Source organism: Chionomys nivalis, chromosome 5 (assembly GCF_950005125.1).
Source record: "Chionomys nivalis chromosome 5, mChiNiv1.1, whole genome shotgun sequence".
Classification (NCBI taxonomy): Eukaryota; Metazoa; Chordata; class Mammalia; order Rodentia; family Cricetidae; genus Chionomys; species Chionomys nivalis.
In genome coordinates this window covers 67694681-67719480 of record NC_080090.1, presented here as the reverse complement: position 1 = coordinate 67719480, position 24800 = coordinate 67694681, and the positions used below count along the sequence as shown (strand labels likewise).

The window sequence follows — 24800 nt, the reverse complement described above, 5'->3', positions numbered from 1 at the left end:
TCCCACAGGGAGCACTGGAAGGGGTGCAGTGTATATGCTTCCAGGAGCCACTGCAACCTAGTCCCAAACCCTTCGACACACAGTATTCTTAACCATTGCATAGCCCTGTACTAAACACACTTGACTTCCCCAAGTGCTGGCCCTCGAAAGCTGTTCTCCATTCTTAGTTTTGCTCTTGAATGATTCACTTGTCAGCTGAGCACATTTCACTGGTTCTTTTCAAATGTCCAAATCTATACCTTCCCTGAATCATCCTGTAAGTGAGTGCTGGAGATCAAACCCAGGCCACACACACACACACACACACACACGCACGCACACGCGCGCGTACAACAAGTGCTCTACCACTGAGCTGCATCTGTGGCAGGACCGCCTTCATGTATTTACCAGTAGCCTCTGTGCTCACGTTCAGGTTTCTTTTACTAGACTATTGATTGCAAGAAGAACCCTTTCATTTCATTCACTGGTTGGTTAAATAAGATTTGGTTGTGGGGCTGGGAATGCAGCTCAGTGGTAGAGTATTTGCCTAACACGTGGGAAGCCCTGCGTTCAACTCAGCATTACAGTGAAAGAATAAATTCATGAAAACAACAACAAAGTTGACTGTGCCCTTGGCTTGGGTGAGAAGTTAAGGGCCTGGAGGAAAAGCAAACTAGGTAGGGGTGCTCGCCATTCAGCCAGGGAGCCTGAGTGAGCAATAACAATATGGTGCAGAAAGTGTTGTTAGCAGCTCACACACAGAACACCAGAGAGACGCATGATGTCTGTATCTTTGCCTGGGTTTGGAGAAAGCTCATACAAAAAAAAAGCATGTAAACTGAACCCCAGAGAACCTCGTTAGGTTGAGGATGTGAGAATCCAGCCAGGAAGGGTGTGTACATATCATCAGAGTAAGAAACACTCAGTTAATTGCGTGTGTGCTATGCGTCTGCCTCTCTCTGACCCTACTGCTTCTACTTCAGGTTGGCCCCCACAGTCCCTCACTGGTCCATTGTGAATGTCTTCCGTCGGTTCCGTTAAGAAATTTACCCAGGGCTGGGGAAATGGCTCTGATGGTATAGTGCTTGCCATGCAAGCACAAAGACTTGCTTTTAAATCCCCGGACTCGTGTAAAGTGTGTGCAGTAGCACACGCCTGTAATCACAGAGCTTTGACGGCCAGGTGGGAGGTGGAAACAGGAGAATCCCAGGGAGCTTGAGGGCAGGCTAAGTGCTTGTAACTACAAATAGCAAAGAGAGTTTGTCTCAGATGAGGTAGGGGGTGAAGACTGACACCTGAGGCTGTCCTCTGAGTTTATACATCACGTCATACACATACATATGCACACACATACTCACATGCAGTTATACAGATACACATACACCCGAGGCTGTCCTCTGAGTTTACACATCACGTCATACGTATCCATGTGCACACACATACTCATACATACTCACATGCAGTTATACAGATACGCATACACCCGAGGCTGTCCTCTGAGTTTACACATCACATCATACACATACATGTGCACACACATACTTATACATACATGCAGTTATACAGATACACATACACCTACACACACAGACACAGTCGCACACACATGTGCATACACATCATACACCCCCTCCCAAAACACAAAAGTTGGTTTTTTTTTTTTAATTATGCTGGGCAGTTAGAAGGCAGAAGCAGGCAGATGGCTGAGTTCCGGTCAGACAGGTGCAGAGGATGCCGTATATGTACATAAATGGGGCTGGAGAGATGGTTCGGTATGCATTGCTCTTGCATAGGACCAGATGTCAGCTCCCAATACTCACGCACATCCCCTGACACACATACACACATGAATACACAATCAAAAATAAACTTTAAGAAGTGTAAATTATTATTTGTGTATATGTGCATGATGGGGGTGTCTCTTGTCACAGCACATATGCAGAGATCAGAGGATAGCTCTATGGAGTTGGTTCTCTCTTTTCATTTTTTGAGGGGATTCAGATTTCAAACTCCGGTTACCAGATCTGAGCAGCAAGCGCTTTTATCTGACAAATCTCACTATGTAGCCCAGGCTGTCCTGGGACTCACTCTGTAGACCAGGCTGGCCTTGAACTCACAGAGATCTGCCTGCCTCTACCTTCTAAGTACTGGGGCATCTTGCCAGCATAGACAAGATCTAAGCGCTCTGAAATGATACCTAAGATACAGTCTGATAAGTACTCTCCAGACTTTTCAACCTGATTTATCTATCTCCTTTTACATGCTATCTTCAAACCATGAAAATATCCTCTATGGGCTGGGGAGATTGCTCAGTGGTGAAGAGCACCAGCTGCTCTTCCAGAGGAGCTGGGTTTGGTTTCCAGCACCCACATGACAGTTCACAACCATCTATTTCTAGTTCCAGGATCCAACAGCGTCTCTGGGCTCTGAGGACACCAGGCGAATGTGTGTGTGTGTGTGTGTGTGTGTGTGTGTGTGTGTGTGTGTGTGTGTGTGTAGTTTGCCCCTATATAATGACTCTGCACATCCTCAGAAGTTCGCACACGGATGGAGGTTGTCCTTCTCTAATTTTTCTTCCTGGAAAAGCCTTGTGTATCCTTCCATTCTCAGCTGACACACCTGAAGCCTTGCGAAACTCTCCTTGGTGACTCTAGGCATACCCAAGTTCATTCTGAAATGAACGCACACCACCACGAAAGCAGCTACTGGATTGTGGAATTGCGCTTGCTTTTAGGTGTGTTATATATCTCACCAGACCCCAAGCTCTGGGAGGACCAAGCTTCTATTCCATCTTTCTTTCCTACCCTCTAACACAGTTCGGAGCACTGAGTGGACACACCACTCCCAAGACACTCCCATAGGATGAGTGCAGTCTCTACGATGTCCCCTACGCCAGTTTCTCTGACCTCAGTCCTCCCATCACCCTTCACCTCACTTCTTGCTCCACTCGTGTTCAAGTGCTGGGAGTTCCACGTGCACGTCCTCTGGCCTTAGCCTACCCCTCTTCCCTTCCTTCGAGATGGCTCTCCACGCTTGTCTCATCTTCTTGTGACATCTCTATCACTCCAGTACAGCTGTACCTCCTGTGTTCGTTCAGAATATCTGTGTCCACCCTGTCGTCTCAGTCACCATCAGGTGGCACTGCCATCATTTCCTCCCCATGACTGTGAACCTGTCAGCTACCGGAGGGAAGCAACTGTGTCCTGTTTCTGCATGTATCAACCATGTCTGGCAACTCCTGGGGTTCAGAAGAGCTCACGGGATGAATGCACGCCTGTGTGAGCGCAGGAACAAGGGACTCACACCTTACACTGTTTGGTGTGCCTGGGCTTCTTTTTACCTGAATGTGTAAGTCTTCGTGATCCCGCAGGGAAGCGTCTTGCCAAGAGGCATCAGGGGAGCTCTGATCTGTAGCCCAGCACCTTCCAGGATCACATCGTAAGCCGATGGGTGTCTACCTCCTCTGTCCACGCGGTAGTCAAAAGACAGGCTCTGCCCATAACTCACTTGCTGATTACCAAGAAACTTGGCTGTGAAGTAGATTTTTGAAAGATCAGTGGTACTGCTGGGAAGGCAAATACATGTACAAAACTGGATTAATGTTGTCAGTTTCTGTGAGAGTCCCGTGTGACCTACCCATCCCCCTTCTATCTCAAACCTCCCCGACAAAAGGGTCAGTAAATGTCATGGTTGTGACATCTACATGATATGTTGGCTGTGGAAGCGGTGCTGAAAGAGCCTCGTCATAAGACAATTCTACCTATTAGATGGCTCACGGTGTGACCATCCCAGACAGGCTGATGTACAAAGACCCAAGAAGACTGCCATTTGTTACAAAGTGTTTTATACTTTAGGTAATGCTTCTGCAGACATCACATTTGTGTGTATGTGTTGGTGTGCATGTTCTTCTGTGTGTACAGGTGAGAATGAATATGTGTGTGTACACATATGTGAACAGGCATGTGGAGGCTGGATATTGATGTGGGGTGTCTTCCTCAATCACTTTGCACACTAGTTTTGGAAACATGGTCTCTCATGGAGCTTGGAACTCATCAACTAGGCAAGCGTCTCTGGCTAGCAAGCCCCAGGGATTCTCATGTCTCTGCTGTTCTAGGGTTGGGGTTACAGGCACATTCCACTGTGACCAGCTTCCGTGTGAGTGCTTAGCATTCAAATCCACATCCTTATGCCTACTCAATAAACACTTTAGAGACTAAGCCATCTCCCCAGCTCTACACGTATTTGATGGCAATAATTCCTGACTATTGGCATGCCCATTCTCATTGAATAGTGGAGAAGACTGAAGTTCAGAGACACTAAAAGGACAATTTGCTCGGGAAGTGCTCATTAGCTCAGGCTATATTAACCGTGATTCAGATTCCAGCCAGACCTTTGCCACTCAGACGGTGTTTTTAAAGCTTTACCGCATGCTCTGGGGCTGGAGAGATGGCTCGGCAGTTAAGAGTGCTTTCTGCTCTTCCAGAGGACCTGGGTTCAGTTCCCAGGACACACAGTGTGTGGCTCACAACCACCTATAACTACAGCTCCGGGAGACCCACACTCTCTTCTGGACTCTGAGGGAACTTGCATACGTGAGCATCCCCACACTCAGACAAAATTCGTGAATTAAAATTTTACACCTTTTAAGAAGACATGCTTTGTTTTTGTTTTCCCATAGCCCTGTTAAGTTTGATTTCACGCTCTGATGGGAAATCTAGAAACGTCCCATTTGGCTAACGTGGGCCTCTCCGGAGGGGCTGACCTCCAGGATGCCTGGATTGTTGAAGAGTGTCAGGACATGGTGACTTATCAAAGTGGGCCTGCGTTCCAGCTGGTCCCAGGAGCGGGACAGATCCCACATCACACTTCCCGAGTCAGTTTGTCTGTCCTGGCTCTGTAGTCCTATGCACCAGCGTCCGCGGAAGCCGCCCCTCACGTACCAGGCGCCACAAAGTACACTGGGTCCGATCTTCGGGCGGAACTAAACACATCCCCGTGGCGCTGTGACCAGTGGAGCTTTGCAGGAGCCCCGTTCCTCTGAACTGCTTTCCAGCCATCAACATCTGCAAGACAACACCAGCACTCTGAGACAACTCCCGTCATCCCTTGACTTAAACAAGGCAAGGCTTGCTTGCCAAAAAGTCTTCGCAGGAGTAGACAGGTTTTCTTCCCCCTTCTTTTACAGTTTTCCAAATACCCCAATCATTACTACCCACCAACTCCTGTCCATGGTTGCTTTCACGTTTAAAAAAGTTTTTTTTTATTTATTTCATGTTTATGTGTATATGCATGCATGTGTTTGTGTGTGTGTGTGTGTGCACATGCCACAGTGTCTGTTACAGTCAGTTCTCTTCTCCACCATGAGGGTCCCAGGAATCGAACTCAAGTCCTCAAGCTTGGCGGCAAGTGCCTTTACCCCTGAGCTCACTCACTGGCCCTTTGCCTTATCTTTGGCTGGCTCCTATCTCTGGGCTCCTGTGATTGAGGCTTGTTTTCATCTACCTGTAATTTGTACTTTTCTCATACTTACAAAAACAAGATTTGGCCTTAATGAGGTCAGACAGACTCTCAAACCAACTGAAATAATATCGATTTCCAACATGTTCACCCTGTTTTGAAGCATGCTAATGAAGGAGATCCATTGACTCAACATATGCGGATGCCTCGCTATTAGTGAGTGTGGACTCTGGGATGTCCTCATAAATCCCTCTCCCACATGAATAATTCGTTGTGGTTTTGAAATAGACATGGGTGGGAAGCAGAGGGATATAAATAGTTGGTCTCTTTTAGCTGTTTTTAAATTATTCATATGCTCTTCAGCTGTAATTTTTCAAGATACATGGTTTGTCTTAACCCAGAATAATGTGCATCACAAAACAATACAAGAGGGCTAGAGATGGGTAAATGCATCGCACGCGTGAGGTCCTGGGCTCCATCCCAGGCACAGAATTTAACTGGGTGTGATGGCACAGTTTTGTCATTCCAGGACCTGGGAGGGATCAGGAAGATCAGAAGTTCAAGGTTCTCCTCTGCTGCCTGTGGAGTTCAAGGCCAGTCTGAACAATCTGTGTCTTAACAAACACTAATAAGAGAACTACTAATGATGACTAGGGAATGAATACAGAAGCCACTGTTGTAAGCACAAATCATAGATCCTTGTACAGTGTTAAATTTTTCATTTGTTTTAAATGTTTATATATGTTTTGAGAGACTTTACCCTGGTAGAATGTTGAGGTGATCTTGTGGACACTGAAGTCTGCAGAGCTGTGGCAGTTGGCTGAATGCCCATAGCAGAAACACTGGGTACAGCCCTCAGGGTTTGCCCTGTCCAGATGATAGTAACCTGGTCGGCACCTGCAGCGGAATTGTAGACGTCAGGACGATGCTGCAATTATTTCTTATTTCACAGAGACGATCATGCTGAACCATGCTGATTCAGCCTCTGCCTACTTTTTCTCCCACTTGGCACTATTAATTCCCAGAGGGGGGAAGACGGCAAGGTTTACATACACTCCAGATCACCAGAGGCGATCACAAACCCCCCCCCACACACACACACACAAACAAGTGTGTTCACTTTTCTGCCTTCAACAGAGCCTTGGTAGTCTGAAAACTTGATAACTGACCCATCCTCAGTGATGGATGAGGGTGGTGTGTGATGCGGGGAGGGAGGTCACAGGAGTATGCAGAGCCATAAGGCAAAGTGAGGACCAGAAGGGCAAGTCTCTTACCTCAGTGCCTACTCAGCTGCCCCAGTCCCCAAGACCTTTGAGTGTTTATTAGCACCCTGTTCATCATAACCCAGTCCTGGCCCAGGGAGGAAAGAGCCACTAAGGACATAACCAAGATAAAGGTCTAGAGACACCCTGAAGCAGCCAACCACAGGCTGGCATTCCACCCCTGCTTCCAGTCCAAGCCTTCGGGCAGCTTCTCTTCGGACAGCTGCCAGGCCAAGCTGAGCTACATGGAACAAGAACTGCCCTGTGACTGCTCAGTGCTGCAGTGCTTCAGGCCCTATGTCTACTGCTCCATTTAGTGGCCCTGAAGCCGAGGAGATTGGGATCATTTCTGATGTGCTTAGGGGAGGAGGACAGAGGGATGAGGCAAGATTCAAACTTACGGAGAGAGGAGGATGAAGAAGGAAAAGGGGTCATGCGGACCCTAAAGAAGACTTTAGGATGCTGTCGGATGGCAAAGGATGAAGAGGCAAGGACGATCAGCATGCATGCCAGCAGTGGCCACTCAAATGGACCACCAGTGTCATGTGGGACACTAATTGTGGTGATGGCAGCTGTTGCTTCAGGTAGCTTGCTATTTTATTTCATAGTCTAGAATTAAAAAGGCTTTCAAAGACAGGTTTAGTGGCATGTCTCTAATTCCAGTACTTGGGAAATAGAGGCAGAAGGATACCTTCTGCTACTGTAGCTAGTTTGAAACCCTGTCTCAAAACAGTAAAATGATGATGATGATGATAATAATAATAATAATACTTTCAAGTAGGAAGTGGTATAATCCTAGCATTGGGAGGATGGGGCAGGAGGATTGCCAGGACTTCAAGACCAGCCTAGTTACACAATGAGTTCTAAGCCTGTCTATGTCACAGAGGAAAACTCGGTTTTAACTTGCCTCTGTCTCCCCACCACTGCTACAAACGCTTTCTTTTAAAAATAAATTGTGTGTGTGTGTGTGTGTGTGTGTGTGTGTGTATCCGGTAGGGGTATGACGCATGTATGTAGGCAGGACCAAAAGAGGGCACTAGAACTAATGGGTTGGAGTTCCAGGTGGTTGTGAGCCACTGGACAGGGATGCTGGGATTCCGACTATGACCCTCTGGAAGAGCAGCAAGGACTCTTAACTGATGAGCGTGTTTCCAGAGGGCCTCCCCCCACCACATACATGAAGGCTTTCACAAAGAGATTGTTTTCTTAACACTCAAGCTATTTGTTCCTAACTCTCTCTTCAGCAGCAAAGAAGCCCCTGCAAACACAAGTTTAGGAATGCACTTGGCACTTCTTCCGCCCAGGTAGAAGCGTTTGGCAGGGTGCCAGGAAAACGCTTGCTTTCTTTTAAGGAATTGTGAAGGAGGCTTTCAGCTGTGAGGCCACCCTCACAGCCCCTCTGCGCACCGCCATCTCAGGGGAGAGCCGAGTACAGTCTGAACACAGTTTGTACTTAAGGGATGTCCTGAGGCAGCAACTGAGGGCAAACGACTCCTCACTGCTCCACCTGCCCCAACATGGCTCGGGCCCAAAGGGCTCTAACATGGTGCCTCAGTTCATGTGCGTGCATGTAACCACCATCCCCTCCCTGGGGCGGGTCCTTTTCAGTACGGGATGGTTATATATGGCCACACGCTGCCATGGTTCCCTTACAAGGGTTTTCCTCAACTTGTTTAATTAGGCCCGGCATTTCCCAAGACCCACTTCGGTTATATGATCTCATTACTGCATACCATCTCACACGCAAGCACCTAGGAATCCCAGCCAACTGGCGAGGGGACTCTCTGGGGTCCTCTGCCTCCGTCAAGTAAAAGCAAAGAGAAGGGACCCAAAGCAGAAAATGGACTGCAGTGAACCACGGGCCTTGGGTTTTTGTTTTGGAAGCTCAGCTTTGGAAGAGAGGTTGTAAGAAGTTCTCAACATTTGTTCAGAATCTGCTTTCCGCAACGGTACGTGGGGGATTAATTCTTATGCCAGGTGCCAGGGCAGTCTCCCCGAAGCCTTCAGAGACATGGTTCACACAGACCTATCACAGCGGTCTCCGGTGACAGCTGGTTTGCAGACACAGCGGCCAGAATCACAGGGTCCAGAGATGCCAGCTGGGTCACAGTCACACTTGGGATCTCTGGGAAAAGAGAGAAAGACAGTTAGGAGCCAGTTTCTAATGCGTCACAGTCAACTAAAGTCAGCTGCCCCTAGCGAGCAGCATCTATTGGCCACGCCCTTCTTCGGGGGGGGCTTCCCTTAGCAATCAAGCTCTTCGTGCCTTTAATGACTCATGTACTAACTAAGCCAGTGGGGCAGCAACCAGTGATGAATCCTTTGCTAGCTACCCAGAATGAGACCAGAATGCCAGAATGCAAGTCAAGTTCTTACAAACTGTTTTAGTTTGGTTGACCAAAGAGTGTAGTCTTAAATTTGTAATTTATTTCTATATCATTTAATTTAATAATTTAATACATGAAGTAACTTAATTCAATAATGTCTTCTAGGACGGTGGAACCCATCTATTTGCTATTGTAGTATGTTCAGGTTCTTCCTTTGGGGAAGGCCTCTACTAAGACTAAGTCACAAACATTTCCGGTCTCCTCAGAGAACCATACCAGTCCCTCCTTTTAGTCCCACACCCAGCTGGATGTGGCCACTAGTGGTCTTTCTGTCCCTTCAGATTTGCCTGTTCTGGATGCTTCCTATTGTCGAAGTCACACCACATGTGGCCACCTGTGACGACCTCTTCCACGTCATACCATGGAGTACATATTCTTCTGATGGCTACATGGATTTCCCATAACTCGTTTATCTCTTCACTAGCTGATATGTATTTGTCTTGCTCCTGGTTCTTAGCTATAATGAATGATGTTTCCATGAACTTCTGTATACAAGGTTCTGTGTATTTTACACATTTTCACTTATCACGCATGCGTATCTAGGAGTGGAATTGTGGATTTTGCTGGCTTTTGCATTCCTTAGGGATGAGACTCTCAGTAGCAGCATCAGGGCTGTCGTTCGATCCTGGCACCATCTCCCTGGCCCATGGCGCGCACTGGTTTCCATCGCTCACTCTGGCACCGTCTCCCTGGTGCGCACTGGTTTCCATCGCTCACTCTGGCACTGTCTCCCTGGCCCATGGTGCGCACTGGTTTCCGTCGCTCACTCTGGCACCGTCTCCCTGGTGCGCACTGGTTTCCATCGCCCACTCACATATCTAACTCATCAGTCTAGAAGTTGCTAGCTCTTCCCTGCTGTCCAAACCCTTCTCAACCACCCCAGAGACTTTAGTATGGAGAGTGAGCAATGCTCGCCTCTGGCTGTCCTGTGACCCCATCAAATCTTACCCAAACCTGAAGCCTGCTTGACTCCTTCAACACCCCCAATCCAATCAATGCTAGGTCTAATCAGGCTCAAATCCAGAATCCCTCCCCAGACTTTGTCTTTCGGTTCCCCTGGCATCCTTTGTGTCTGTGCTTCTTCCGTGTACTTATCCAGATCAACCAACAAACAAATTCTCTGCATCTACTGCGCTAAGAACCAAGGGGTGGATGAGACATAGGAACCAGCCCTGGAGGAGATGATGCGGTGCCCTGGAGGAGATGATGTGGTGCCCTGGGGGAGAGGATGCGGTGCCCTGGGGGAGAGGATGCATGCCCTGGAGGAGAGGAGAGGATGTGGTGCCCTGGGGGAGAGGATGCGGTGCCCTGGAGGAGAGGATGCGGTGCCCTGGAGGAGAGGATGCGGTGCCCTGGGGGAGAGGATACGGTGCCCTGGGGGAGAGGATGCGGTGCCCTGGAGGAGAGGATGCGGTGCCCTGGGGGAGAGGATGCATGCCCTGGAGGAGAGGATGCATGCCCTGGAGGAGAGGAGAGGATGTGGTGCCCTGGGGGAGAGGATGCATGCCCTGGAGGAGATGATGCATTCCCTGGAGGAGAGGACGTGGTGCCCTGGAGGAGAGGATGCGGTGCCCTGGGGGAGAGGATGCATGCCCTGGAGGAGATGATGCATGCCCTGGAGGAGAGGACGTGGTGCCCTGGAGGAGAGGATGCAGTGTCCTGGAGGCCCTTGAAGAGCTCCATGGCTTTGCAGGAAAAGGGATGGAGGCCACACACTGATGCCTTTGGAGCAGGGACTGTGGCTGGAGTGCGGGGACCAGGAGAGCCATGAGAAACAGATCTAAAAAGGTCGGGGAAGGCTAAAAGAGAGTGATCTATGCAAAGGCCCAGAGGAAAGAAAATTGGATGGTAGCTAGGATACTGCCAGTAAGGCCGGGAGGATGTGCCTATCTGGGCACGGACTGTAAACAGGTGTGACAGGGAAGTGATGCTATCAAGCCTGTCCTATTTTCGTATGATTTTTCTCCAGAGTCTAAACAATTTTGTACTTACATGGTATTATAGAAAATTAGCATTTTTCCCTCTCCACAGCTTGACCTCACCCAGGTTTGAAGGCTGCAATCTGATGGCCTGAATATGGAGATGGAATAAACATTTCCAACCACTGGAAACAGCTGGCCAGGAGCATGCGCTTCTTGTTATTCATGCTGAATCCAAAATTCAGGAACCAAACGGATACAAGAGAACTTGTGGATGGAGATGTCCCAACTTTTTCATAATATCCATGTCCCCCAGACCAAGGCCCTCACAATGAAGGCCACACCAGAGGGACAAGAAATAGGAATGCTCTAAACTGAATGCTGTGACTCTCACCTATAGCCCCAACTGTGGGGGTGAGGCAGGGGGTTCATCTGAGGCCAGCCTGAGCTACATATCAAGCTTGGGTGTGAGCCTATGGGCATTTTCCTGATATCTAATTGATGGAGGAGAGCCTGCCCACTGTGGGCTGAGCCATTCCCAGGCAGGCGGGTCTGAGCTGTGTAAGGAAGGGAGCTGAGCATGCTTGGAAAGCAAACCAGGAAGCAGCATCCCTCCATGGTCTTCGTTCCTTGAGTTCCTGCCCTGACTTCCTCAACAGTGGTCTGTCACTTGGAAGTGAAATATAAAGTAAACCCTTTCCTCCCTGAGTTGTTTAAAAAAAAAAAAAATCAGGGCAGATGCTTACAGTTGTCTGTGGTCTCGAGCACACCCAGCGTCAGTGAGCATATGGAAGCCAGGCTGACACCGGTCACACCTGGGTCCTGTCACACCCGGCTTACACCTGCACTGTCCAGAGCTGTCACATCCAGCACTGAGAGAACCTGTAACCCACACGGTGGGAAGAAAGAGAAAAGAAAAAAAAAATACTTGTTAGGCATTAAAAAAGATGTCCATCTCCCCATGGGAACTCTGTACCCACTAAACTGTTCAGCGCCTTTAACGAGGAGTCCGCGTCATTGGATGCTCTACTCAGGAGGGGACGTTTTGACAGCTGAGGATGGCTGCGTCACAGGAAGAAGGGACTGACTCACAAAAACAGCTTTGTTTACATATTCCTTCTGGCTGAACATTAAGGAACACATTGTGCCTATCTTTCTCTTTCTTCTTCTTTTTTAAATCCCATCTATGTGTGTAGTAATGCATGCCTATAATCCCTGCACACTGGAGGCTGCAATAGAATGACCGCAATTCTGTCAGCCTGGTCTACATGGTTAGTTCAAGACTCAAGGAGAAAAATCAACGAATGAGCATGTTAGCATACTAGAAGGAATAGCTTTCTCTCTTGTATCCAGCAACCAGAGACCGTCTTTTAGGGGCCAATACTCGACTCGTGTGTGCTTATGTGAACGTGAGCAGGCAGATGGAGGCCAGAGGACAACCTGCAATTGTGTTTCTTCAGGAATTCTCCACCCATACTCACACCCTCACCCTGCCCCCCGCCGTCCCCACCCCTCAAGGCAGGATCTTTAGCTGGCCTGGAACTCACCAAGTAGACCAGGCAGTTCAGGATCTGACCGCGTCTGCCTCCCTGGCACCATGGTTACAAGTGTGTGCCACCCTTCCCAGTGTTTGTTTCTAGCATGGGTTCTAAGGATCAAACTGCGGTCCCACCAGCAGTTTACTGACTGAGCTATCTCCCCAGCCCTGGGGCCGTGTCAACCACACACACGAAAAAAGTCCCTTAGCCAAGAATGCGCCCACCTACCAAGAGAAGCAGAAAACTTCACTTATGGGACATCTCCTGGTGGCCCAGTCACTGTCTTAGAGCAGTGGTCTTATTCATTTTGTTCAATAGTGTGTATTCATTATATACACTGATGGGCTTAATAAGGGCATTTTTGAGACAGGCCCTCATGTATGTAAGGCTTGCTTACAATTCTGTAGCCAAGGATGGCCTTGGACACATGATCCTCCTGCACCCCCCAAGTGCTAGGATTGCAGGTGTGTACCGCCACACCAATTATGCGGTGCTGGAGATTGAACCAAAGACTTCAGGCATGCTAGGCAATCCCTCTACCAACCAAGCTCCATCCCCAGCTCCGAATGACCATTTAGTTCAGGAGTATCATGCCTTTGACCAAATTAATTCCCCCATTCCACTTACCCACCTGCCCTCACTCTTCCCTTCTGCTCTGCTTCCTGCTTCTATCTTCATGTCATACACATGCATACATGTGTATATAGCCTAGGTTCTATACATGAGAGAAAACATAATATTTGTCTTTCTGCGTCTTTCTTATTATGGCTAATATGAGCGGCTAATATGAGCTCCAGTTCTACCCATTTTGAACACAGACGTCCCTCTGTATTGAATTTTTTTAAAACATAAATGGACGATTTGATAATCCCAAAACATATTTGGAAATGATTGTTCTTGTGCTGGCAAGATGGTTCTGTGGATAAAAGTGTTCACCACCAAATCTGATGACCTGAGTTCAATCCTTGCAACCTGCATAGTAAAAGAAGAGAACAGACTCCTTCAAGCTGTCCTCTGACATCCACATGTCCACTGTGGCATGGTCATCCCCTCACCCATAAATGAATAAAGGCAAAATAATTAAGAGCTCTTCCTCCCCTTGAAGGAAATTATTATTATCATGAAGTGGCAAAGAGAACTCTGTTTTGGGTTGGCCCAAATAGTCCAAATTTTATTCTTTAGAATATTCTTCTAAGAGGTATTAACTGTTAGCCTATGAAAATAAATACTGTGTTCAAAATGGGGATTATGACATCATATATACAATAGGCCCGAAGCTTGCTTAATAATGATAGTAATTGTTAGATTACTTGCAGTACTGGGGATGGAATCAAGGTCTTTTGCATATGCCAAGCCAGTGTTCTACAACTGAGTTATACCTCCTGCCCTGTCGTTTAAATTTTCAATGCCAATGTTTCCAAACATATTTGGAACTCTCGTGGAATTACCTGCTACCACTTGAAAGACCCTATCTTTATATACCCGACCTGCAGAATAGCGCTGTAGAGCAGAGGTTCTCAACCTGTGGGTCACAACCCATGGATTGTATTTCAGATATTCACATTACGACTCTTAACAGTAGCAAAATCACAGTTATGAAGAATCAACACAAACACTGTTATGGTTGTGGGGCACCACAACATGAGGAGCTGTATTAAAGGGTCCCAGCATCAGGAAGGTTGAGAACCACTGCTCTAGAGGAAGCTGGAGGACCAGAAAACAGCACCAGCTTTGAGTCCAGTGGATCTCAGGTCACACAGCAGGCGCTTCTAGCTGCACGTCTCTCTGCAAACTGCTCCCCTGTGAGGCCCTTCAACCGCGAATGAAAACATATAAACACACACCTCTCAGGGATGTTGTAAGACTAAGAGCTAATATCTAAGAGGTGCCTGGTCCAATGTCTCACATATAGTGCTTAAAAATGTAGTCGACAGCACACTAATAGACCATTATTGTGTTAACACCATACTAGCAGTTTACCCCTGAGGCGTCATCCTTCAGGTCTTCAAAGCTGGCATGGGACTGTTTGATGTCTCCCAATGCAAACATGACTAATTTAACTCACGTTCTGAAACAGCTAAAATAACAGCCCTGGGTTTTAAAAGCACCTTGTTAGAATGAAATCACCTGCCCTGAATCTACACTATGATCCGGGCTCCGGGATCGTGAACAACTGACTTTGAAGAGCAGTCTTCCGGTTTGTGTCTCAGGGAGTGTTCTCAGGGCTCGGGGAGCCAATCTCTGTGTGCATCTGAGGGGGCAGGGGGTGTCAAAGTCATTAATACTTAAAATAAAGCCAAGTCTTCCTCCCTCTCTCACTTCCCCCTGTCGCGTGCGTGTGTGTGCGTGTGTGTGTGTGTGTGTGTGTGTGTCCGTGTCCACACACTAGGGATATAGCTCAGCATTTGCAAGGCTCTGGGTTCAAGCATCAACACTGTAAACACACACACATACACATACGCACATGCACATAAACTTATTTTAAAGATGTTTTAAATAACTGAAATATGCTAATCAGAGTAACACAGTGTCATTGTTCAGTGAGAGACCCTACACCTCCGTGAAGAAAATGGAGAGCAATCAAGGAAGACACCCAGCACTGAGTTCTGGTCTCCACACCATGCACACCAACCCACACACACCTGTGCCTATATGCATGCAGACATACATACTCCCACATAAACACACCACATCTGCACAGACACGTATGTGACACAAGCTCACTTTTAAATTTATGAGAAATTGGTATGAAAGCCAAACTACATTGAGCACCATTGAACTGTTGGCTTCATTTTCTGACATGAGCTAATATTTTTGTACACTGTAAAGATGTGTTTCTGCCTAAGGTGCCTTCCGATTGGTTTAATAGAGAGCTGAATGCCCAATAACTAGGCAAAAGAGAATAGGCGGGACTTCCTGGGAGTGAGAGGAACTCAGAGATTAGAACACCATAGAGAACACCAGTGAGACCTTGAGGAAGTCAGATGTACAGAATGGAGGAGGGATAAAGAGACACGTGGCTAAACATATATTAACAGAAACAGGTTAATTTAAGTTAAAAGACCCAGTTGGGAACAAGTCTAAGCTAAAGGCCAAGCTTTTATTGTTAATAATAAGTCTCTGGGTCATTATTTGGGGGCTGGCAGTCCAAAAAAAGTCCCACAAGAAAGACTGACTACAATTAACCACACGTGAAGTGATGGGAATTATTTTCTCTTTCTAAAGACTTTTTTTCCATTCAAATAGCAATTTCACTGCTATTACAAATTCTTTCAAATAATTACTTGAAAATAGAAATGGCCTTGCAGTTAATTGGAGACTAGGAAATCACACAGGAAATTAACTTGAAAGTAGACCTGCAATTCTACCTCCTTGGGAGGCTGAAGTAGGAGGATTGCAATCCCAAGGTCTGCTGGTTACAGAGCAAGTTTAAGGACAGTTTGGGCAGCTTAATTTTTGAGACTCTGTTTCAAAGTAAAAGAATCTGAAGAGATAATTGGGATAGAGTTCAGAGAGAGGGCACTTGCCCAGCCCGCTCCAGGCTCTAGGTTCTTCCTCAAATCAGGCTACTGGTTCAGTGACGCACAAAGCCCAGGCGCAGCTACAAGTGTGGAGACAGTCTCTCCCACCCGTGTGGCCCTCAGCCCGCCTTTAGTTCTTGTCTCTCCACCAGGAATGTGGGTGTGTGAGCTGCTCAGCCTGCCAGGCTATGGAAATGTTTTTGGAAAAGATAAAGCATTAGTCAGCCCTTAGGAAATCTAGGTTTTCTGGGGACCTGACTGCCTTGGATATAAACTCAGTATTCTGATTTCTCTTTTTCATTCATAGGGAAGATACAGGAAGGACCTGTTCTGGGGACAGAAGACCTGAATCACATTTATACCTTCTCATAGTACCTTGCCAGGAGATTTCAGGCTACTATTTCTAGGTCAACTTCTCCACTGTTAAAAGATACTTTCAGGTAGGGCAATAGTGGTGCATGTCTTTAATATCAGTATTCAGGAGGCAGAGGCAAGCAGATCTCTGTAAATTCAAGGCCAGCCTGGTCTTGTGAGTTCCCAGGACAGACATAGCCAGGGCTACACAGAAAAACCCTGACTTAAAAAAAAATACTCTCAGATATCCAGATATTCAGTGCTAAAGTGAGGTTGGTAATAATACATAAAATATTAACAAAATCATTTTAGGTCCATATATAGTCACTACAAGGCTTCTGTTGTACCAGGATTTTATTTGTTTAGATTTTCAAGCCCCGGCTGTTCTGGAACTCACTCTGTAGCCCAGACTGGCTTTGGACTAACAGAGATCTACCTGTCTCTGCCTCCTAAGTACTGGCATTAAAGGTGTAAACCACCACCTGACCACCAGGATATTATTTTATTATTTTTCTTTTTTTTTTCTTTTGGAGACATAGTTTGAAACAGTCACTGTTCCAGGTGATTGGAACCTCCATCTTCATAAGAAAATCTATTATTGACTATACTTTGCTAACCTGTCTATCAACGTACTTAATTATTCCTGAACTATAATGTGATGCAAATACTGAGATCACTTTTTCTCTAATGGGAACGTCAGAGCACTGAGAGGTGACACCATATGTCCTGAGTGACTCAGAGGTAGCCTCATAGGCAAGAACTGAACCTGGGCTGTCTGGCTCCCAAATCCACCGTTGTCCGCTGTGGTGTAAGCAAACCTAGGCTAAAATCCTTGCTCTGCCCCTCAGCTCTGCAGACTTGCACAGACATCTTCCTGTCCCTTCTATCCTCATTTCTAAGATAGAAACCTTATCTAGATGGTTATATCTGAAGGTTAATTAATTACTGCATTAAAAAAAAACACTGTTTGGCGGCTGAGATGGCTCAGTGGTTAAGAGCATTGCCTGCTCTTCCAAAGGTCCTGAGTTCAATTTCCAGCAACCACATGGTGGCTCACAACCATCTGTAATGAGGTCTGGTGCCCTCTTATGGCCTGCAGGCATACATGTAGACAGAATATTTATACAGAATAAATAAATAAATATTTTTTTGAAAAACCACAGTGCCAGAAATTAATCACCATGTGTCTCTACCACCTCCCACTAGGCTCCACCCCTGCCAAGCTCCACCTCCCACCAAGCCCCACCTCCCACCAGGTTTTACCCCCATCAGGCTCCAACTCCCACAGGCTCCACCCCCACCAGGCTCCACCTCCCATCAGGCTCCACCCCCACCAGGCCCCACCTCTACCAGGCTCCACCTCCCACTAGTCTCCACCCCCACCAGGCTCCACCAGACTCCACCCCCACCAAGTTCTACCTCCCACTAGGCTCCACCAGACTCCACCCCCACCAGGCTCCACCTCCCACTAGGCTCCACCAGACTCCACCCCCACCAGGCTCCCATAAAGTCCCAGATGCCTCTAGAGAGAGACTTGCTTCCTGAAACCGAGTTGAGGACTGATGAGAAAACCTTCCTTATCCTCTCTGTCCAGCAGCTCATTCCTCGTCTCCCCTGGAATTAGGACCTTGCATTCTGCCCAGGTTTTGCAGGGGAGCCCGCTGAGCCTCTGATTACATCCACTCTGACCACTTTGTGAGGCCAATTCAGCTCCTGTGACATGCAGTGAAGCTGCGTGTTTTCTGGGGATCTTGTCTCCCCAAGAATCTCAAACACCCATTAAAATAGAATAATTTTTCTCTTGCTTTTGCTTCATGAAGTCCTTCAGTTCATAGTGAGAACTGAGAAAACTAAAGGCTGTGGGTGCTGGATTAACTAAACACCGAACAGACTGGATTCGGACTACACCATAACAGCCAACCCAGGTGAACCTGGGACTGACCCCAGAGCTACATCATTCCAGGTCATTCCAGTATTCTTGGTAGTTCCTGACACACTCCATCAAAATCTGCTCGATTTCAGACTCCTCCAGCTGTGGCTGTCCATTGGTTCCACAAGGCTACAGAGCCACACCGCAGCTTGACACTTTAAGTGCGCATCATGTTATGCTCTTAAACACTTCCCAACAAGGAGAAGCAACAAATTCCAGGAAAGGTAAGAGACAAATGAGGAGCCAATAAAAACCTCGGTATGTTTCCAGACCCTTCTTCTCTTGATGCATTTACTAATCTGTGTGTACTGTTTACCCGTGATGAACACAATCCAACGTAGGCATCTCTGTGCTTAACAGTCACCTACAGTTTGGGACAGTGGCATTGGAGGAGATACCAAGAATCAATAATATAAATAAATAAATAAAACAAAACCAATAATACCTAGCTCCTCTGTGAACCCGCCTTCCAGTTAGGATCTTCCTATCTGGTGGTTGCTCTTGCAAACAACAGCTTCCTCAGCTCTGGTCCTTCCCTGTAGTTTTCTGTTGTTTCTAGCATGGCCACAGAAACAGGTCCTCACCACCCGTCTATTCCCTCATTTTTGGGTTTTGACACAGGATCTCATTGTAGCCTAGACAACTCCCTGTGTGCGTGAGGATGACCATGAACCTCTGACCCTCCTGCTTCTACCTCCCAAGGCCTAGGATTACAAACTGATGCCACCACGCCCAGCGAATCACTCTTCCCAACAGCCTGGTCGAAGCAATGGTGGATGTGCAGAACTGTCACTGAAAGAAACCAAGCTTCCTTTGTCCCCAGGTCACGGAAAAGTTAGCAACCTGACTTTCAGGTGTGGTAGCATTTATCTGTAATTCCAGCTACTCCTTGAGCAGGAAGATCAAGCATGAGAGGCCAGCCTAGGGAACTTAGGACATCTCAAAACTGCAAACACTGAAAGGGCATATAGCTCAGCAGTAGAACACTGCCCAGCACATACAAGGCTCTGTGTTAAATTCTCAGTACTGAAAACAAAGTATGTAACTCTCCGCACTAGAATTCGTGCTGAAGACCCTGCTCCTCCCATTACCCCCAATGTTAGAGAACTGTTCCCTTACAGGCAGAAATTGCTAAACGACCAATGTCTGTTGGGGACCCAGTGGTGCAGCAGCTTCATCTTGGCTTGCTTCTCCACTCCGTCCTCTTTCCCGCCCTCGTCTCCACTCTCTCCTTCCTTTGCCCTCTCCCAACCTACCTTTTGAGTGGCAGTTGCAGGGCAGGCAGCGGTCTCGTTCTCGCTGCCGGTAAAAGCCCTCCCTGCACCTCTCGCAGTGAGCTCCGGCTGTGTTGTCGTTGCAGTTGAGGCAGCGGAACCCATTGCCTGTCTGTCTGTGGAGCTCTGGATCAAAGACGCACTGCCTGGATTTCCCATTGCAATCACACACTAAGGAAGAGGGGAAGAGAAAGTGTCAGAAACGAACAAACAAAAATATCAGAATATTCTCCCAGGTGTTTAAATCGGTTATACAGGAACCACTACATGTTGGCTTACACTACTCAGTGTAAAGAGAGTGACATGGCCACTAGGGGATAATGAGGACTCTTGTTCCACCTAAAGGAAGCAGCAATTACACGGTGCTGGGGTGACCATTGTCTGGGAAGCACGAATTCAGGGTCACCAAACTGTCCAATTACATAAGAGAAACCAAAAAGCTTAGGTAATGCTTTTATATGACAAATCATGCTTCGAATATCTGCAGAGAATTCAGTTTGGTCACTGTGTAAACCAAAACAGCAAGTCAACAAGCTAAGAGAATTGCCAGTCATGAACTCTTACTTAACTCTCTAGCAGTCTGTGATGTCCACTACTGAAGATATACACCATTTGTCCCTCAACAACAGCAAGGGTGAGTGGCTGATTTGACCATCTGGACTGTTGGGATATTATTTCTGTACACCATGTGAAGATGTGCCTATGTCCTTCCTCATTTGTCTAAGGCACCTTCTGATTGGTTTAATAAAGATCCGAATGGCCAATAGCTAGGTAGGAAAGAATAGGTGGGACTTCCGAGCAGAGATGGGAATTCTGGGAAAGAATTTGAAGCCGAGGATTCGCCAGTCAGACATGGAGGAAGTTAGATGTATGGTACTGAGGAGAGATAACCAGCCCCATGGCAGATTATAGATTAATATAAATAGATTAAGTTTTTTTCTTTTTCAAGACAAGGTTCCTCTGTAGCTTTTGGAGCCTGTCCTGGAACTAGCTCTTGTAGACCAGGCTGGCCTCACACTCACAGAGATCCACCTATCTCTGCCTCCCAAGTGCTGGGATCAAAGGCGTGCACCACCGCTGGGCTCTGTGCCATCATTTGGGAACTAGTGGCCCAAAGAACGTCTGACTATACTGGACCAGTCCCTTCTCATCCTCACTAGCATGTCCCTCCGAAAGTCAGTCGTCAGAGAAAACCATCATATAATGTCAGCCAACTCTGTGTGGGGGTCTAAATAGCCAGCACAGTCACATATGGGAATAACTGGCACAGTGTCCGACATATTATAGATACTCAAAACATTTTAATCATGGTTTACAAGATAAAGTGATGGGCCTTGAAATCAAAAAAACTGAAACATTTCTTTGAACAAATTTCCTTTCCTTCCTGGGGATGTGGCTGTAACTCAGTCCCAAGGCTCTGCGTATACAAGTCAAGCACTCTAGCAGTGAGCTATATCCATTGGGCAGATCGCTTTCACTTTTGCATCTTGCTTCCTCCTCTACAAATGTGCCTGGCACCTGTTAGAGGGTCTGTCTGAATAAGGACCAGTCAATGCCCTTGCGTGAGTTCCTTTTCTTCCCTCAGAAGAAACAGATGAAAACCAACACTTGAAGGTGAAGAAGCTTGAACCATAGGGTCTGAAGGCAAATCTTTGCACGCTGTCTTCATTGGTCGTGTAGCTTTGGTGTGCAAGGAAACGCCTTGGTGCATGCGCAGCTGTTTCTCGAGTGTCCAGAGAAATAACCATAAAGCCAGAGAATGTGCCCCATGTGCTGAGCTGTGGTCCTGCGTACGCCCCGCGTCTATTCCTGAAGCCACAATCTACTGTCACCAATCTCAATGGCTCCCTGAATATGTAGCATCACCCCAGAGCCACTCTGGTTCATTTATTTTAAATGTTATTATATCTACTGTATGTGTGTTTGTGCTTTTATGTGTGCATGGTACTGCATGCATGTAGAGGACAGAGAACAACTTTGGGGAATCGGTTACATCTCTATATGGGATGCAGGAATCGAACTCAGATCTTCAGGCCTGGCAGCAGGTGCCTTTATCTACAGAGATTGCTTCCCACCAAACTGCTCTCTTTCTGGGACTTTACATCCATTAGTCAGTTAACTCTCATGATATTGTCTAACCTCTCTGTTTAGGGGATGGGGAGGTGAATGCTTAGAGGGGTATGAATCTTGCCTTATGTTACACAAACAGCTAAGTAGCAAAGACAGAATTTGCTCCCTGGTCTGAGATTCCAAAGCCTCTGTCTACGTTGCTTCCCCTTTTCAAGAATCTAGTCTGGTACAGAGGTCCTATGGCTTCTTCTGGAATAGCTCATAATCTTGTGCACACACACACACCAACTATGTGCATTGGTTATACAATCATTTTATATATTTTTGCATGGGGGAATGTCACACATCATAACACATATGTGGGGAGTGTCATACACCATAACATACATGTGGAGGTGAAAGACCTGGATAAATTCAGACCCCTCTAGCAGAAAAAGTAGAGCCAAATATATATATATATATATATATATATATATATATATATATATATAGCAGGGAGAGAAGAACCAAAAATGTAGGTTAGCCAGTTTAGTGACTCTGTTCCAGGAACTAGCTGACCCATAAAGTTAGATTATAATCTTGAGAATAATCTTGAGAAACAGGGAGTTACCCCCTTGTGATTATCACTGGTATTTTCGGAATTTTCCAATGATGCCCTCCCTACCCCCTTTGGGTTATTGGGTTATGGTTACTTCCCTTAAATACCCTCCTCCCAGTTACTCGGGGTCGAACTCTCTACCCCTGCGTGGGAAATGAGTTTCGGCCCCAGCGCACTGGCTCCTGTCCTATCAATAAACCTCGTGTGATTGCAGCAAGGGCGGTCTCTCGTGAGTTCCTGGGGGGTCGTGTTATCCCAAGACTTGAGTGAGAGTCTCCCCACTCCGAGGGTCTTTCAGAGGCCAAAGGTCATCTTACAGTAGTCAAACATTCTCTTTCACCACACAGGTGCTGGGGATCAAATTCAGATTGTCTGGTTCTGTGGTGGGAGCCTTTACCCACTGAGTTCTCTCACTGGCCCACAGGTTATTTCTGAGTAGTCTTAAGTCTACATCTCTGGAGTTCTCACCATGTTCCTACTTCTTCCCTGAAAAGCAACACACCCACACACAAACACACACATACGCTCTTTTCATTTTCATTCATTTATTTAATTGATCAATTTATTTATTTAATTGATCTAGACATGTCAACCATTTCTGTCATGGTTTCCAGAGTCTTCCTGACTATTCCTTTAGCAACAAACCCCACTTGTCTTCCTTCTTCTTTCTCTTTCTTTTCCTTTCTTTCTTTCTTTCTTTCTTTCTTTGTTTTGTTTTGTTTTGTTTTGTTTTGTTTTTGTTTGAGACAGGTTTTCTCTGTGTAGCCCTGCTGCCCTGGACCTTGTTCAGTAGACCAGGTTGGCCTTGATCCACCTGCCTTTACCTCCCTAGTGCTGGGGTTAACTGCCTGTGCTGCACACTCCTTACTTAAAAGATAAAAACTGACTATGGTCCTTCAAGGCCTGAACAGCTCAGCTCATAACAGAATCCCGTCTGTTCTGAAACTAGACACCTTCATTACAAGGACAAAACCCAACATTTCCTTAAGTTCACAGCGTACTGAATTTGTTACCAATTAAAATCTTCTGGAGGTGTTTGTTTTCTGTTTCTCCCACAGAACCATTGCCAAGCTGAGTCTTTCCCAACTAATGCTGGTGAAGTTGATTGTTAAAATCTCCAGCAGATGTGCCACACAGCTGGCAAGTGCTGTGAAATTTCTACCGAGGAAGGGTACGCCCAACACATGTGTTAGGTCCCTGTGAGGCTCTTCCACTGTGCCAGCCAAGAAACCAGTGCCCTCCCTGCCCGTGCCTCCTAGGTGCAGTATCCAAGCAACCACATTAGCCCTTCTAACTCAGAGAAGACTGTTGTTTTATTTTATTTAGACAGAATCTCATGTAGCCTAGGCTGGCCTGGAACTCAGTTTGAGCTGAAAATGACCTTGTAACTCTGACCCTTCTGTTCCCATCTCCCAAGTGTTGGGATAATGGGTTTGCCAGCACATCCCACAGACGGACTGCACCTGGGGAGTGTGTTGGCCTTGAGTGGTCTGCACTGCTTGAGAATTTGGAGAAGATTCTCCTCGTAGCCTTGCTTGCAGGACTCTGAAGTTACCAGGCAGGGTTAGGGTTCCACAGAACCGTACTGATGCAACATTGAGGCTTCAAGCGCTCACACACAGACAATGAGGGAAAATTCACCCTGTTTCTTTTGCATAGAACTGTTCTTTCTGCCATTGGTCTATTCTTGAACCATGACTTCCTCCAAATTTTCTCCTTGGTCTGATGTCCCTATAACCAATGACAATTTGCTCTCCTAACTGGGGGAAAAGAAAATAAAACAAACAAAAATCAAAACCCCTCATATTTTAAATTCCAGAATATTCTTGCAACCAGACCTAATAAAATAAACATAATACAGTCTATATGAGTGTCTTTCATTTGGGGTCATTTCTTATCAGCTAGTACCATGAGTTTACTGGTGACCCCAGGCATCCACTGGGCTAGATGTAGGCTAACCAGTAGAGAGACTGTGTCAGCAAACCTAAGGAAAAATGGCTCTTCACCTTCAGGGGACGGCAGGCAGCAGGCAGCCAGGTGAAGGGCTACTCTAATCAGGGTTTCCATTTATACTTTTCAAAGGAAATCTGGGTTTGTGTAGGAAATCTATTGAATTTTAAACGTTTGTTTAAAAAAATTAAAATGTTCTTTAGAAAACAAAGCTGTGTTAAGGATAAAGTACTATTCTTTGCTTCTTACTTCCAACAGACAGGAAATGGGAAAATTAAATCCCTGGGTACCACACAGCGCTCAGAGCTGCTCCATAGCAGCTGTTCAGTACTCGCGAATGAACCAATAAATAGATGTTCTTTTGAATTTTAGGAAACCTCTTGCTGAATGTGGTGGTTCACACCTGGAATTGCTACACTCGGGAAACTGAAGAAGGATCAATGGGAGTTCTTGGCCAACCTGGAGTGCATAGTTCCAGGCCAGCCTGGGCTACAGAATGAGATTCTGTAGAAAGAAAGAGCGTGCGCCAGAGAGAGAGAGAGACAGAGAGAGAGAGACAGA

The 24800-nt window shown here is 46.6% G+C and overlaps 1 protein-coding gene across 1 annotated transcript in view; it reads right to left on the bottom strand.

Annotated features, from left to right (window-relative positions):
- The window catches only part of Lamc2 (laminin subunit gamma 2), a 62900-nt gene that overhangs the window by 22117 nt on the left and 15983 nt on the right, over positions 1-24800 (bottom strand). The window contains exons 2-7 of the mRNA XM_057769701.1: positions 19604-19792; positions 11751-11886; positions 8725-8823; positions 6197-6333; positions 4920-5042; positions 3320-3509 (exon numbers count right to left, since the gene is read on the bottom strand). Coding sequence (XP_057625684.1) covers positions 3320-3509; positions 4920-5042; positions 6197-6333; positions 8725-8823; positions 11751-11886; positions 19604-19792 — 874 coding nt within the window. The remainder of the gene's footprint in view (positions 1-3319; positions 3510-4919; positions 5043-6196; positions 6334-8724; positions 8824-11750; positions 11887-19603; positions 19793-24800) is intronic.